Here is a 14,599-nt window from a genome sequence, read left to right as displayed (position 1 = left end):
GGGCCAAGGATTTCTTTGTTAGCTGGGCTCCCTCTACAGGCGTTACAGCAGAACAAAACACTTATTTACGAACTGCTGCCTTTCAAAAGGGGTCAAGGGAAAGGGTAGATGAGTACTTTTTTGATAAGATATTTCTACTCAGCTTTTGTAACTGAAGATCAGCATTAGATAATATAAGAACACTGCATACTTAAAAAATACCGTTCAGAGTAATAGCCTGCCTCTACACTGACAGGAGCCAAAAGTTTCAGAGTTGCAGTTACTTCTGAGTTTCACTTCCTCTGTCTGAGCTGCTAGAAAGACCCAGTTTTCTGTCACTGAAAGCTCCCTTCCATTTTGCTGTCTTCAGTACTCGTTCTACTGAGTGCATGTTAGTGTAAAATCCTGGCATCTCACAATTTTACCATAAGCTGACATGCAGCAGCATGCCATAAGTCTTTTAAGCTTTGACCAATATTTACTTCCTCACAAAGAAATCAGCAAAAAGCCTTGCAGTGTCACTCTGTAGTTAAATATTGCTTCTTTAGCTGGACTCACATCCCATGTTTCAAAATCTCTGTGGCCATGGCAAGACTAGTAACAGCAGTTGTCATCAGAAGAACACTGGGAAATACCGAAGCTCCTTAGCTGACTGCTTGGCCTCCTGTGTATCTTCAGGCCATATACTTTCTATAGAATGAAAACAACTCCAAGTGACTGAGCTGATTTCTCACTGTGCTACAGATTTTACTAGCAAAACCGTAAGCAGAATTCTGATCGGAGAGTGATTATTGCTGGTGCTGATTTTATCAGCAGAAAAAGCTTGGTGTGTTTTTAGATGCTAGATGGAAGTGGAGGTAGAAGTAAGAAGCATCATCTTTTGCTTGGGTGAATTTGACCTAGCCCTGACATCGAGGAAATGACTGTGAAACTTCAGTGTTATTTTCATGGGTTTGTTTGTTTTTGGCAGCACATCTGCACATCAGAAGCATAGTGCGGCTTGGGAGCCGTCATGTCTTGCAGGGCAGTGAGAAAGCAGAGGTTCTCTGAGCAGGGCAGCAAGCAGGCCAGCTGCTGCAGGGCTCAAAGGAGTGCTCAGGGCCACAGGGTGTTACAGACTGCAGGACACACTGATAGAGATACAAACTGCTAAAGCCCATGAGCACCAGAGAGCAACCATAGAAGGAGGAAGACAAAGCAGTGATGTGCTTTTTCAGTAAGCAATAGCTGGGCCCTCTTGCCCTGGGGACAGTATGCCCTGGGGCTGCTGTTGTAGCATGAAAAGGTCCTTTAACTGCTGTGTGTGGGCCCAGGGGTTGTGGGACTGGCTGCATCCTGTGCCAGGAGACCGCAACACAGTCACCAGGTCCCTGGCTTGATACCTCCCATCTGCCCTTTCTGAAGAGCCAAGGGAAAGGTCTTGGACTCTGGGCATTAACTGAGACCCACAACTCTTGGCCAGGGTCCCAGTCCCAGGAGTCCCTCTCTGAGCACCCAGCTGCTCTGGCTGCTTGGTGGTTGAAGCAGTTTGTACCAGGTGACTTGGTGTAAGGCTCATGGTCAGATGAAGGTGCTTGAGGAATGGTGTTCTGCAGGACCAGCCCTGTCTGTTCCCCTTCCTCTTAGGGCTGCAGGACTGTCCTGATTATTCTGTGACTGCCCTGCTCACTCTTTGGCTTGATTTGATGGTTGCTATGCATTTGATATTCTGTGCAGGCTCTTTGGCCACATTCAAACTAACACTTTCTTTCCCTCTAGGACAAAGGAGAGGGTGGCTCCAAGGAACTGGACAACATGAAGAGTGATCGGATGAGAACGGTCCAGCTCAATGTCTGTGACAGCAAAGAAGTGGACCGAGCAGTGGAGCATGTGAACAGCAGCCTGGAGGACCCAGAGAAAGGCGAGTGCATGGCATGGGCTCTGAGGTCACAGAGGTGGCAGGAACTCTCTTGGCTGGGCTCCAAGAGCACTGTCAGAGTATATTTCAAAAGCTGATCACATGATTAAAGAGCACAAATCTTTAATGAGCAGCCGTGCAGAGCAAATGGCCTGTTTGAATATTGTGCTATATCCGAAAGCAGCTTCCCACTTCAGACAGCATCTACAAAGGATACTGCTTTGTTCTCCACTAGCTCCCGTGGGGATATTAGCAAAAACCAGAGTGGTGTTCAAGGCTCTGGGATTAGTGCTTTGTTCCTGTGAACTAAAGTTTATTGTGACTCCCTTTGTGTTGTAAAACCTGCCCAGTGCCCAAGGATTGGGGATTAACAATAGAAATGTCTCCCCCATTCTTTCAAATGGCAAAGGAAATGAAGAAGTTTTCCAAAGAGTTTCCCATAAAGCTGGCTGAGTATCGTGACAGAGTTCACAGAATATTCTGAGTTGGAATGGTCCCACAGGGATCATCAAGTCCAGCTCTTAAGTGAATGACCCATACAGGGATTGAACCCACAGCCTTGACTTTATTAGCACCATTCTTTAGCCAACTGAGCTAATCATTAATGTCTTTGCAGATACAAACATTTTGAGTTTAGGGGGTAGCTGTAACTGACTTTCATAGCCTGCCATTCTGCTGAGGTGACGACAACAAATTCTGCTCCAGTACTGTAAAAATCCCCATTGCTCATACATTTCTGAAACCTTTCCTTTGTTCAAGTACATTTTTTCCCTAAAGAACATCACATTCAACACAAGGTTGTTTAAAAGCAGAACAAGCAATAATGTTTACTTCTGGATTTTGCATAAACCTATTTCTTTTGCCCTTCTTTATATTTAATTTTTATGTCTGCATCTTCTATATAAGTTAAGTTTTCAAGCCCTGTGTTCTCAAGCCCAGGCCAGGAGGAAGTTGCCTTTTCTGAGCTACTTCTGAGGACAGCAGACAGAAGCCTTTCTTAGACCTTTCTCAGTATGTTTCTTGTACAATTAGAATATTATATAAGGTGAGTTGATTTTATTCAAAATTCCTTTTCAGTCTTTCTTTTTAAGTAGGTAGCTTTAGTTGTTACCATCTTGGTTGTAGCAGAATAAACAGCATAGGCTGTTGCATGCATGCCCATCCATGCCTACATTCTCCTTCCCAGCACAGCAGACATTGTAGTTCTTACGGTGACAGAATGGATTTTACTTTGAAAGAATTACTCTTTTGTTTCTTACAAGGTCATTCCCATTCTTATTATTTGCATTTAGAGACTATTATATTGTTTCTTTTAAAAATTCACAATGGATAAATATAGAGTGGCAAGGAAACAGCTCAGACAAGGTTGAGGTTCTCTGATTGCTGGCTCAGAACTTCCCAGGAAACCTTGTTCACAGTACTTTGTGGCTGCAGTGTTGGATGGTACAGTCAGATCCCAACTGTGGTTATATATGCTCAGAAGAATGAAGTGTGCTCTGGACTGTCTTCTATGTGGTTTCCATCAGTACAAGACATAATGAAAAACTCTGTTATGTGGTTCAATAATCTATTAGCAAGGCTTTTACCAACCTGCTCTCATTAGTCTCATGGGGGTGCTTGATTTTGTCTTGTAGGGCTGTGGGGGCTGGTTAACAATGCTGGGATCTCCACATTCGGGGAAGTTGAGTTCACCAGCATGGACACCTACATGGAGGTAGCTGAAGTGAACCTGTGGGGCACTGTGAGAACCACCAAGGCTTTCCTCCCGCTCATCCGGAGGTCAAAGGGTGAGTGATCCCCTCCTGATTGGCTCTCCCTGTAGCAGGTCCCTGATCCAGCCACATCTTGTGGTGTTAAAGGCCAAAAGGTCTATTGCACTGCTCTCTGCACCAGTGGCCACCTCCCTACCTTTACAGACACAACGTGGCCCCAGCAGGGACTGCCTGACCTCTCTGAGTTACACAGCCAGGCAGCAGGCCTGAAAACCAATTATTTCTCTTTCCCATCTGTGCTGCCTTCTCCTGCAGCATCCCACACAAGATCTAATCCATCATACTTTCTTTCACCCGTTCAGAAGCTGCAGCTCAGCATAATGTGATAAATGTAATAAATGCCAGGAGAAATCCTCCCTGCTATATAAAAAACAGCTGTGCCAGTGCTGACAAGGTGGGCAGCAGCAGTGTAAAAAGCTTCTTGCAGGGAAGTTGTGGGCTCTGGGAGTCTGTAATGTAGGAGAGGTGGGATTTGTACAGCAAAGGCACACAGACCCGGAGCTTGCATGGGTCTCATTATAAAGAAACAAAACCTTTCCTAGGGCAAACTACCCAAATAAATGAGAATATTTTTCACTCTCGAGGCATCTACAGGCATTAACAATGCTGTCCTGTGCTGCAGACCTGGGCTGGATGTGGCCTGGGTAGTATTTCTTCCACCGTGGAAGGGTTTCCATTTCTGCGGGTGAGGTTTGTCTTTCTAACACAACTTAGCAATTAGCACTGATAGAAAGTGCGGAGAACTGCAACTTCTACCTAGACTATAGCATCCACAGCCTCCTACCAGCATTTTTCTCAGCCAAAATGGATGGCTTCTAGAAAGGATAAAGCCCCAACTCTGTACCTGGAGCCATAATCCAGCTGTCACACAAAAAAGGGTACAGTGAACTTAAACTGCTCTGCCTGTTCATGGTGCTGGAGCAATCCATTCCTAAGAGCCACCATTGGGCTCCTGGATTTTGTGCCTTTGGTTTGCAAATAAACAAGCTCCGTTTTGGTGCCAGAGGCTTTCCTTCCTTGCTTCTGCTTCCTCTTGTCTGGGCTCAGTCCAAATTGATGCTGAGCAATCCTGTTTCCCACTGTGCTGGCTCTCTCCAGTCTCTTCTGTGTTCCCCACAGCTTTGTATGTCACCATGTGTTCCCTCAGGTATAATGAGCCAAGGAGCACGAGCACTGGGCTTGTTCTCCTGCCTGAAGGCTGTTGCATAGGACAGCTCTGCTCAGGTAAAGCCATGAACAGGTCTGCCAGGCAGCCCTGCAGTGGGCAGGAGGGGGATGCACATTCAGGAATCTGTTGGGTGGTGTGTGCCAGGTATCTGCCCTGGGTCAGGTGCCACAGCGCAGCTGTGCTCTGCCTGGCCTCTGCCTAGGGCGTGTGGTGAACATCAGCAGCATGATGGGTCGGATGGGCAGCCCTGCCCGCTCCCCATACTGCATCACCAAGTTTGGCGTGGAAGCCTTCTCCGATTGCCTGAGGTACGAGATGCAGCCCCAGGGAGTGATGGTCAGCATCGTGGAGCCCGGCAACTTCATCGCTGGCACCAACCTGTACAGCCCCGAGCGGATCAAAGCCATTGCCGACAAAATGTGGGACGAGCTCCCGGAGATCGTGCGCAAGGACTATGGCAGGAAGTACTTTGATGAGCAGGTCAGCAAGATGGAGAACTACTGCAACAGCGGCTCCAGGGACACCTCGCCCGTCATCGAGAGCGTCGCCCATGCCCTCACCTCCACCACCCCCTACACCCGCTACCACCCCATGGATTACTACTGGTGGCTGCGCATGCAGATCATGACACACATGCCTGCTGCCATCGCAGATCGGCTCTATGTCTACTGAGGCCTCACACTCACAAGCTACCCAGGTGGGAAATCAGTTTTAAAGAGAGCTTTGTACACATTTCCCATTAGTCCTTTTTAAATTTTTCTAACCTCATTTCAGAGTACTGTATTTTAGCTCTAAAGGGTTCATTTAAATATCAGACATAACCTAAAGGGCAGTAATTTGCAGGAAATGCCTCATAGCAGGAATACGTTATGTTTATGCAGAGGCAATGATTCTTTGCTATTTATTTCATTTAATCCTTTCTTTTTTCACCTCAAATATGAAGTTGTAATCATTATTTAAACTGCAATTGCTCTGAAATGTTTTCAGAATAATTTCTGCTGATGGCCAAACACAATCTTCACAATTCCTGCCAAGGGTGCAGCCTTCATACCACAAAACAGAGTCCCTCCATACAGTAATGGCAAACCACTGCTTCCTTATGACAAAGAACGTCCAACTGACTTTTTCAGACCTGGTCACAGTAGCCCAAGGCATATCAGAGACTTCTTTAATTTGAGGATCAGAACTCAAAATACTCAAGGTGCTGAAACTGAGCAACTGACCCCGTCCCTTTCTCTCTTAGAACTATATTGATGAAACATTAGAGAAAAGGAACACGTCTGTTTTTCTTGCATGCTTTCTTGCAAAGGAGGTCAATGATCCAGGGACTCAGTCCTGCAGACCTCCCCCGCAGGAGTTTCTTACTCCTATGAGCATTCCCATGAGTGTGAGTGGCTTTACGCACAGAACTGCAGGTGTCAGGAGTGGCCCGCAGTAACATTTCTCTTCAACAGTAGCTGAACATCAGCTCCAGAGTTAGCCTGGAGAAGTTTCACTCAAGCTCCTGCAATTTGTGAGGATCACAGTGGAGAAGCAGGGAGGGTTATAGTCACATCAGTGACCTCAGAGTTACACCGAAGTGTTTGTACAGCACCTTGCACAGAAGGGCCTTAACTCTGACCGGGGCCTCTGTGCAGTGCAGGTGATGATAACAGTAATTACTTCCATTGAGGGAGTCACTGAGCTGAAATACATCCAATATGACATAAATCTATCAGAACGTCCATAACAGTAAAGTTAACTTTAGAAGCAGTTTCATTTCCATGATGGTTGTTTACATGTCTAAGAAATATTTGTTTTGTACTTTAAGAAAAGGAAAGGAAAAAAAAACATAAAAGAGCCTTCCATGGAGAATGCAGAAAGAGTAAATTTTTTTTAAGCTTGAAAGGCAAAAATAAAAAGTAACTTAAATAACCATTGTTAGTGAAGTTGAAAAGATCTCATGTACTCTAGTAACATACAGTGATATGATCAAACTCCTTTGGCTTAATAAATGTATACATGAATGGTAACAAAATTCAGAGCCTTCCTCTCTTTTTTTAAAAATATTTAAGGTGAAAGCTCATGTTCTGTAGTGGTGAGGTTCATGCCTGTTCCACCTATACAGCATTCAGAGGTTCATTTTGCAGTCTTGGGTCTTGCATGTCTGTGTGCTGGATGGTGCAAGACTTCTGCAGGAGTACCAGATGTATCCTCCCTCTCGTGACAGATATGCTCAACCTCTGGACTCTGCGTATTCACAGCTCTTAAACCTGCATTTGTAGCAGACTCCTGCAGATTACAAAGTATTATTATGGATTATTCCTAAGGGATCAGGAAGGGAAACTGAGCTCTGAAGAGGGGAAGGTTGTGGTGGTGATTCAGCAGGTCAGACACACAACAGGTCACTGACAGATTCCAAATAAAACCTTGGGAGAGACTTGCCAATTTCCAGACCTTTCTGATTTTCTCCAGAGTCTTAGTAGTGGTTGCTGCATCTTGTAGTGCAGGGTGTATTGCCTTTTTTTCCAACACATGTTTTTTTCTCTGGGGCAAAACATAAGAGTATGAACCACAAGAGACCCAGCAGGCACAAGGACTACTTGCAAGGCAGAGCAAAACACCTGAATAACAATGTCTGCTGCACATGATGCAGCAGAGAGAGAAAAGCCTTTAAGAAAAGTTCTAGTAGTCTAAAAATTCAACTCCAAAATGCTAAGTAACATAAAAACAAAATCCTGTAATTCCACCTGGTATTCTATCTCCCAGTTTTACTGCTGGGTTTTAATAGAGACATCAATGAAGGTAGACATGGAAAAAACCAAGTGCACAGCCAGGTTATCTCAGTTTAGCTCAGAGACCCCTGAGAGCAAATGTAGCAGATGTTGAACAGTACCACATTCATTCCCAAAGACAAAGCTGGGCTGCAATAACTACACTCACATGCACACAGCATTTCTTCTACAGGCTCCTGAACTCTCGCATGAGGTGTCCCCAGGGAGCTCTGGAGCTGTGCCACTGTGCCAGGGCCAGAGGAGATGGGACGGTACCATGTGGTCACATATGATGGGGAGGCAATGCCTGGGGTGCTCCTGTGCTTCCACGGCCCTTCCGATGTTTCTGTGTGAGTTTGCCTGACATTGGGAGAGTTTGGTAGTGGATTTGTTGTCAGGAGGGCAGCAAGCTGGCTAGTTTTTCTGCTGGGATCTTGGCAATCCCACACTTTCAGGGTTTACCCTGAGAAGCGCATTAAAAGCTAATCCCCTCTGGTTTTGCATGACTGTCCTTTTGACTCAGTGCACTCGAGGTCCTGCCTGCACGGTGCCACTGTGGCTCCTGGAATAGCTTCAGCCTAAGTTTATTTGAAAACTGAGAAGAACAAAAGCATAGCAAAAGAGGACTTGGCCAAGCACCTAGTCCTCTACACTTCCAGAGCTGCCTCAGTGGGAGCTTCTGCTCCTTCAGGAGGAGCTGCAGAGCCTGGAGGGGTCAGTTTGCGGGGTGCCTACCCTTGGGCTCTAGACTGATCCCAGCTGGTTGAAGGAAGGGCTCTCTCTTCCCAAATTTCTTGCCAGGCAAAGACCCTTGGCAACGATGCAACAGATCTTACTGTAGAGCACCCCTTGGGCAACCTGGAGTTAAAAAATAACTTTCCCTTGGGTGGTGGGAGGCAGCAGAAATGGAGTAATTTTAACTACAGCTGTTACATCTTGTTATGAGCCCTAATGTGGAAACCCACTTCAGAACTTTTTGCTCCTAGTGATGAGGGTGGAGAGTGCTGTTTGAGACCAACATTTTGTAACCCTTTACTGCCACATTATTGGGATGAAGTGCAGGGATTCCCTGTTAAACAGAAGCTTATTTCACAACCAGGAATTCAGCTTTGGGACAGCTAGTCCCAGGGTCATGCCTCAGCTCCCACATCATGGCAGAGGTCTGGCCCAGGCTCCCTCCTGGGTGTCAGCCCTGTGAATTTGGCTGGGACTTAGGGCCCTGGGCTGGTCGTTTGTTACTGGGACTTCTCTGGAAACAGAAAAGAGAAAAGGACCACTCTTGTTCAGGCAGTATTAAACAGCTGAGCACAGGGTTTCTTCTCCAGTTGAATTAAATATAACAATTAAATAGATCCGCAGTTAAACATATGAGTGTCTCAGTTGCCAAGCTACAAGTCAAATCCCTGTCTGTTCTGAGGTTGGACTGAAGCCAAGGGGCCTTGCTGCAAAGTGTATGTGCAGCTGCTGGCACTTGGAGAACTATATCTCTGAAAAGAAAGTATTTTCCCAGAAAACAAGAAGGGAATATAAGCGTAACTCACAGATCTGATGGTGCTTCCCCAGGGAGATACCACTCAGGAGCACTGCACTGGTTTCTCTTCCCTCTTTCCCAGCAGCCATATAGGACTTACTGTGCAGCCTCGGAGTGCTGCAGAGTTAAACTGGTGCTTCCCTGTGCGAGATGAAGTGCTGGCCTAGTACCGCTAGAGCAGCAAACAGTGAATGAGCGCAAGAAGCAGGAGATGCCAAGGCCAGGATCAGCTTGTGCATCTGTCACGGGGATGGCAGGCAGTGCTGGTAGTGCCACCTCTGCTCATCACCACCTTTCACCTGAGCATCGCAACCCTCACTGGGTGATGGGTGGAAGGGATGCTGTGAATATGCCCCAGTTTCGGCAGTCAGAGGGGGCAGCACACGTGCCACTCTGTCAGCCAGAGGGACTGACTGCCTGGAGCAGGCTCAGCATCGCCCCTGCCAGCCCTGAGGGTGATGATGGCAAACACAGGATGCCAGCTTGGCCTGTGTTCCTGGGGACTTCCACCCCCCACCAGGCAGAGAGGGGCACACAATGTCATCCTGCAGCTCCTCTGCAACCAGTGAGGGACAGGTGGAGGTAGTTGCCTATCATGTTCTGCCTTCCAAAGGGTTGAGGGGGACTTCAGGATTGCCTGGAAAATTGCAAAGCACGCTGCTCTGCTTCCATAGCCAGCAGGCAGCTCCCTGTGGTCTGTGGGAAGCATAGGGCCGAGGTGTCTGGCTAAATGTATGTTGCTATCTTAAAATAATTTTTGCTAAGATAGTGTTTTGGTTTGGGTTATTTGAAGATGCCTTTTTGTAAGCATTTGTCCCTATCAGATATGAGTCCTGTCTTCCTGGGGCCCTACCACCATAAGGAAGAGGGACTGGACCTGGCTGCAGCCTCCTCCAGTCATCCTTCCCCCTCCCTTCCCTAGCTCAAGGTTGTGCAATTATTTGTGTGATGTGAGACATCTTCAGCAGAAAAGCTTGGGAGACCTGTCCTCACCTCCCACATGAATCCTGGGGAGACAGAGCTCTCCCAAAGTGGGGGTGCCCTGGTTCCACAGCCTTGCAACAAGCAGATTATTCCACCCACAAACCAGTTTGGATCTTTAGTGCTGAGGAGTGTGCCCTCGGAACCACAGCCTCACTGCAGCCACCCTAGACGGGTGCAGTCCTTGGCAGGGGCTTCATCCCATCCTCGCTTTGAATTTCTGACAAGCTTCGATGTGCTGGTCCCTGGGGTAACGCATATGGGGCTGGGAAAGGCTGAGGAGAGGTCTTGCCTTTCCCAAGTGTCTAGTCCTATGAGTTTAAAATCCCCCTCCTGGTCTTGTGCAGGTATTCATCCTTGAGCACAATGTTACTTTATTTTCCAGCCAGAATTCCACACTGGGAATTGCGTATAGGGGGAGCCTATTCTCCGCCTCCCTGAATACCCACACCAAACCCCCGGAAAGCTCCTTGCCGGAGCTGGGGGTGAAAGTGTAAATGTTCCCACCCCATTTCTCCCTCTGCTGTGAATGTCAGAGAAGATGCATAAAAATGCAGTAATATCCGGAGTGATCACTGTGGTGGTATTTATGACTTTGCCTGGAGCAGGATGGACCATAAATCTTGTGAGATAACACGTTTCGACAGAGACTTCCAGCCAGTTTTTCAGGCCTTAGGAGTCTGAATGCTGCCGGTGCATCCCAGCCACCCAGCCAGGGCCAGGCATTACTAGCATGGAAAACAGCAGGTTTCTGTTGTTTCCATGAATACAGGGTGAGTATTCACTGCTTCTCCTATCAAGGGATCTTGGATGTATTGTGAGAAACTTTAGCACGATCCAATCCACCACACAGTGAAACTGAGACTTCTTGTCATGAGACTGCGTCTATAACTGGTCTGAAGGAGAGAACAGAAAAGCTACAGATTGGTTCAGCAGAAGCTTTGAGTTATTCTTGATGTGTCACCTCTGAATCTGCAATGAGTTTAAAAACAGAGAAAGAACTTACTCCCTGATAGGTCATCAGGACCTGGCCAGCCCCAGGTGGGGTTTCCCACCTTGCCCATGGCCCAGGATTCCATCTCAGTCCCACCACAGTTATGCATCCCCGGGGTGGGCATGAGGATGCTGATCTTCAGCCTCTGAGCTAGATTCACTCCTACACCCCCTGCCTGTCCCCCTCTCTCCAGGGGACTGAGTCCATGATCCTACCCAGGGCAAGAAGGGCACTCAGAGGCAAGGGATGATCTGCTCCAGTAGGGTTGCTCCTGGCAGCCGTGACACTGCTTGCACTTGGGAATGGTCCCAGTGGTACCAGGAGGTCACCACCTCCCTCCTTGTCCTGCCTCTGCTTCCTGACCTTGCTGAGCTTGTCCCTGCCAAGAGGTGCTCGCTGTCCCCTGTGGCCAGGGATGTGCCCCTGGCTGGGTGCCTGCACACGGCAGAGGGGGCTGGATCAGCAGGAGCGGAGGGAGCTGCTTTCCTCTGGTTCTCCAGCACTTTCCCTGAAGCTCCTCTGGATGCCACCCTGCTCCAGGGGAATTAGCTATGCTTGGCAGAGACCTTTGCAGGTGAGGGAATCACCTTCCACCCCATGGAGAGGGGGATTTGTGCTCTTTTGCTGATGCTGTGGGACAGCTCTGCCTCTCTGGGTTGTTGCTCAAGAGTTTTCTCTAGCACTGTATCCCTCAACAAGAAGCTCATGTGCTGTGGAGCAGCAATTCCCACCAACACCACCACCAGCTCACCTGGAAAGCACAGCAGAGAGGGAGCCAAACCCCAGCACAACCCAACCCAGCTCTGCTTGGACTGATGCTACCTGGGCAGCATCCCCAGGGGTGTAACCCTTTCTCCTCATCATCCCTCAAGAGCTTCTGAACCCTTCCCTTGTTTCTCAGATCCTGGGAGATACCTTGGGCTAATTCTCAGCCAGATCAATGCACTTCCCACCATGCTCCAGTACTAATGAGTGAGGGGCTTAGTGGGGTGAGTTTCTATTTTTGGGGGTGTGGATTCAGCAAGTGGCTCCCAGGCTCTCAAGAGATTGGTAGGCTTTTGTTTTCCCCTGCTGTTCCTAAAAGCAGGTTTTCCCTCTCAGACTCAGCTGACTGAGACCGTGGTGCTGACAGGAGGGATAGGAGGGTGTGTAGTGGGCCAGCACAGCACGGGGATGCTGTGGAGAGATGTGGTAGGGGTGCCAATGAGGGACACTGTGGCAGTTTGAGGAGGCTACAGGGCAGCCTGCTGTAGGATGGGTGTGAGTCCTGCTCTGGCTGCCACAGGAGGTCTAGGGGCTGGTGGGTGGGAGGACAGGCTGTTCCCAAAATGCCTGCCCTGAACTGAACCCCCCAGAGTCCTTCCAGCCGCCTGCTATTGGTGCTGTTGCCCAGCTGGGTGTCCTGAGTGCTGGCTGGAGGTGAGCAATCATCCCCAGACCCTGAAAAAGCCCCTTTCAGCCCTGGCAGATGAGAATAAGGGGCAACACATCTACCAGAGCGATTCAGTGCTGGCACAAAGCACAGACAGAGCCAAGCCCTGCACTGGTGCTGCTGCCATGCACAGGCTGGTACCACACCATGGGGCTGAGCCCCAGGGCCACCCTGAAAGGTTCTTTGTGGCCCTGGCTGCTGTGGCCACATGTCTTCGCTCCTGGCTACCCAGTTGTGGCAGGATGCTGTGCATAAATGCGTTTGTGACTTTCTGACCCACTGCAGCCGTGCTCTGGTCTGTACCATAACTGAAACCTGTGCCAAAATCCTTCAGAAATTCCTCAAAGTGGAGAATAAAGCAGCAGCAAAATGATTTTTCTGGGGATTTCCTCTAGATGTTGCCACTCTGGAGCTGTGCTGAGCAGAAGGGCTTGTGCTAGTGTCTGGGGTGTGATGCTCTCCCAGGACGTGCAATCCATCTGAATGCCACGCATCCCACATGGCAATGAGGGTCACCAGCTCCATTCTCTCCAACGGCCTGTGCCAGAGCTTCTCCCACTGCCCCGAGGTCTATGTCCAGGAGCTGACCTGGCCCTGGGTGCCCAGCAGCACTGGGTGTTTGTTTTCCTGCTCTGTTTGTCCCTCCATGGGATGACAGATTTGCTGCTAGTGCTGTTTCCTGTGAGCAAAGAGGGCCATAGGTGGCCTTGGGCTGGGCTCAGTAGTGTGGCCTGACATGTACTGGGGGTCACACCAGGGAGGCAGAAGCAGGCAGATGTCCTAGTGTCTGAGAATAACATCAGGCATTCTTCTTTCTCATTCCAGGGAAATGCTGGGGCTCTGCAGGACTGCATCTTCTGACTGCTGTTTCCCCTTTTTTGTAGTTCTTTAGAAAAAAAAAAAAAAATCCAGGCATGCTAACTCCATCCCAGAAATGAAAAAAATGTGCCCAAATTCCCAGCCCAGCTGATTGCCAGCTCTCTGAGGAGGCAGGACATGTGATACAGCCTGGCATCTCCAGGGGCTGCCCACCAGGCTGAGCTCCTGCTCCTGGAAAGCACTGCTCCTATGCTGCCTCTTCCCCAGCCATCCAACTACCAGTCAGTGGAGATGGGACTGCCAGGATTGCAGAGATCTTTGAAATGTACTTTTTGACAGGATTCATCAGGTTTGATACAGCAGAGACAAAGGGAATCCACAAGGAATTACCCAGGGCCCTGTTAGACCACAGTGAGGATGAAAGCAGATGAGCTTTTTTTAGGGCTTGGCTGAAACACTCTTTAGGCTCCACTCTCAGCAGCACTTTGAGCCAAGCTGGTGCCTTTGATTCCTTGTGCGTTTGGAGAGCTCGCAGGAGCTCCTGTAGCACTGCAGTGGAGAGTAGTGGGCAGGCAGGGGATTTTGCTTTGGGAATGCTGTTATTAGCTGTAATAAGTAGTAATAGTTAAATTTACTCATCAAATTAGTAATAATAGAAATTTAGTCATTAAATTGTAGTGCATGTTATATTCTTATATATATATGTTATAATCACTGTTCTGTTACAGTTAGGAGACTGTAAGTTGTAGAATGGTTCATTAATCTATCAGCATTGTAAGCTGATAAGCATGTAGCTTGCATTTCTTAAGCTAGAAAGACAAACTATTATGCCTTGTTAAGTAAATGTTTTTGTATCTTTTATAAAAAGCTTATTGTCTCATAGCAAGCATAAAGTAACGGAGGGAAGGACAAGAATCAAAGAGTCAGGAGCGAGAATGATACAGAGTATCCAAGATGGACATCTGGAGATGCCTGGGCAATGAGCTGCACACTGGGCCTCAAGGACTAGATACTGATTGAAACTATGGACAGGAAAGCACCTGGCAACTAAAACAGACTTGCAAAGAAACCAACCAGAACCACACCTGCAAACTCAGATCCAATAGAAGGAGAACAAGTAACAATGGGAGGGGAACTGATGAGGGAATAAGTTACTGTTTTTGCTTACTGCGCTTGCGCGCCGTGAGTGGAGCAGGAGTCTCCCCGGCCGTCCAGCATGCTGTTTTGCTTATTTGCATTTTTCATAAATCTTCAATAAATTTTTATTACTATA

The 14,599-nt window shown here is 48.1% G+C and overlaps 1 protein-coding gene across 3 annotated transcripts in view; it reads left to right on the top strand.

Annotated features, from left to right (window-relative positions):
• The window catches only part of BDH1 (3-hydroxybutyrate dehydrogenase 1), a 21,571-nt gene extending 6,972 nt beyond the window's left edge, over positions 1-14,599 (top strand). For 2 of the 3 annotated variants that reach the window (XM_050308357.1, XM_050308358.1), the window contains exons 5-7: positions 1,738-1,879; positions 3,511-3,663; positions 5,019-6,833. In XM_050308357.1, the coding sequence (XP_050164314.1) occupies positions 1,738-1,879; positions 3,511-3,663; positions 5,019-5,488 (765 nt within the window). In that variant the 3' untranslated portion in view covers positions 5,489-6,833. Of the gene's footprint in view, positions 1-1,737; positions 1,880-3,510; positions 3,664-5,018; positions 6,834-13,332 lie in introns of those variants that run through there. The other variant, XM_050308360.1, reaches the window with a different exon arrangement.

The sequence above is a fragment of the Myiozetetes cayanensis genome, unplaced genomic scaffold, assembly GCF_022539395.1.
Source record: "Myiozetetes cayanensis isolate MyiCay16 unplaced genomic scaffold, myiCay2020 scf13, whole genome shotgun sequence".
NCBI classification, from domain to species: domain Eukaryota; kingdom Metazoa; phylum Chordata; class Aves; order Passeriformes; family Tyrannidae; genus Myiozetetes; species Myiozetetes cayanensis.
Note: the sequence above shows the minus strand (reverse complement) of the source record. Positions and strands in the feature narration are given on the sequence as shown.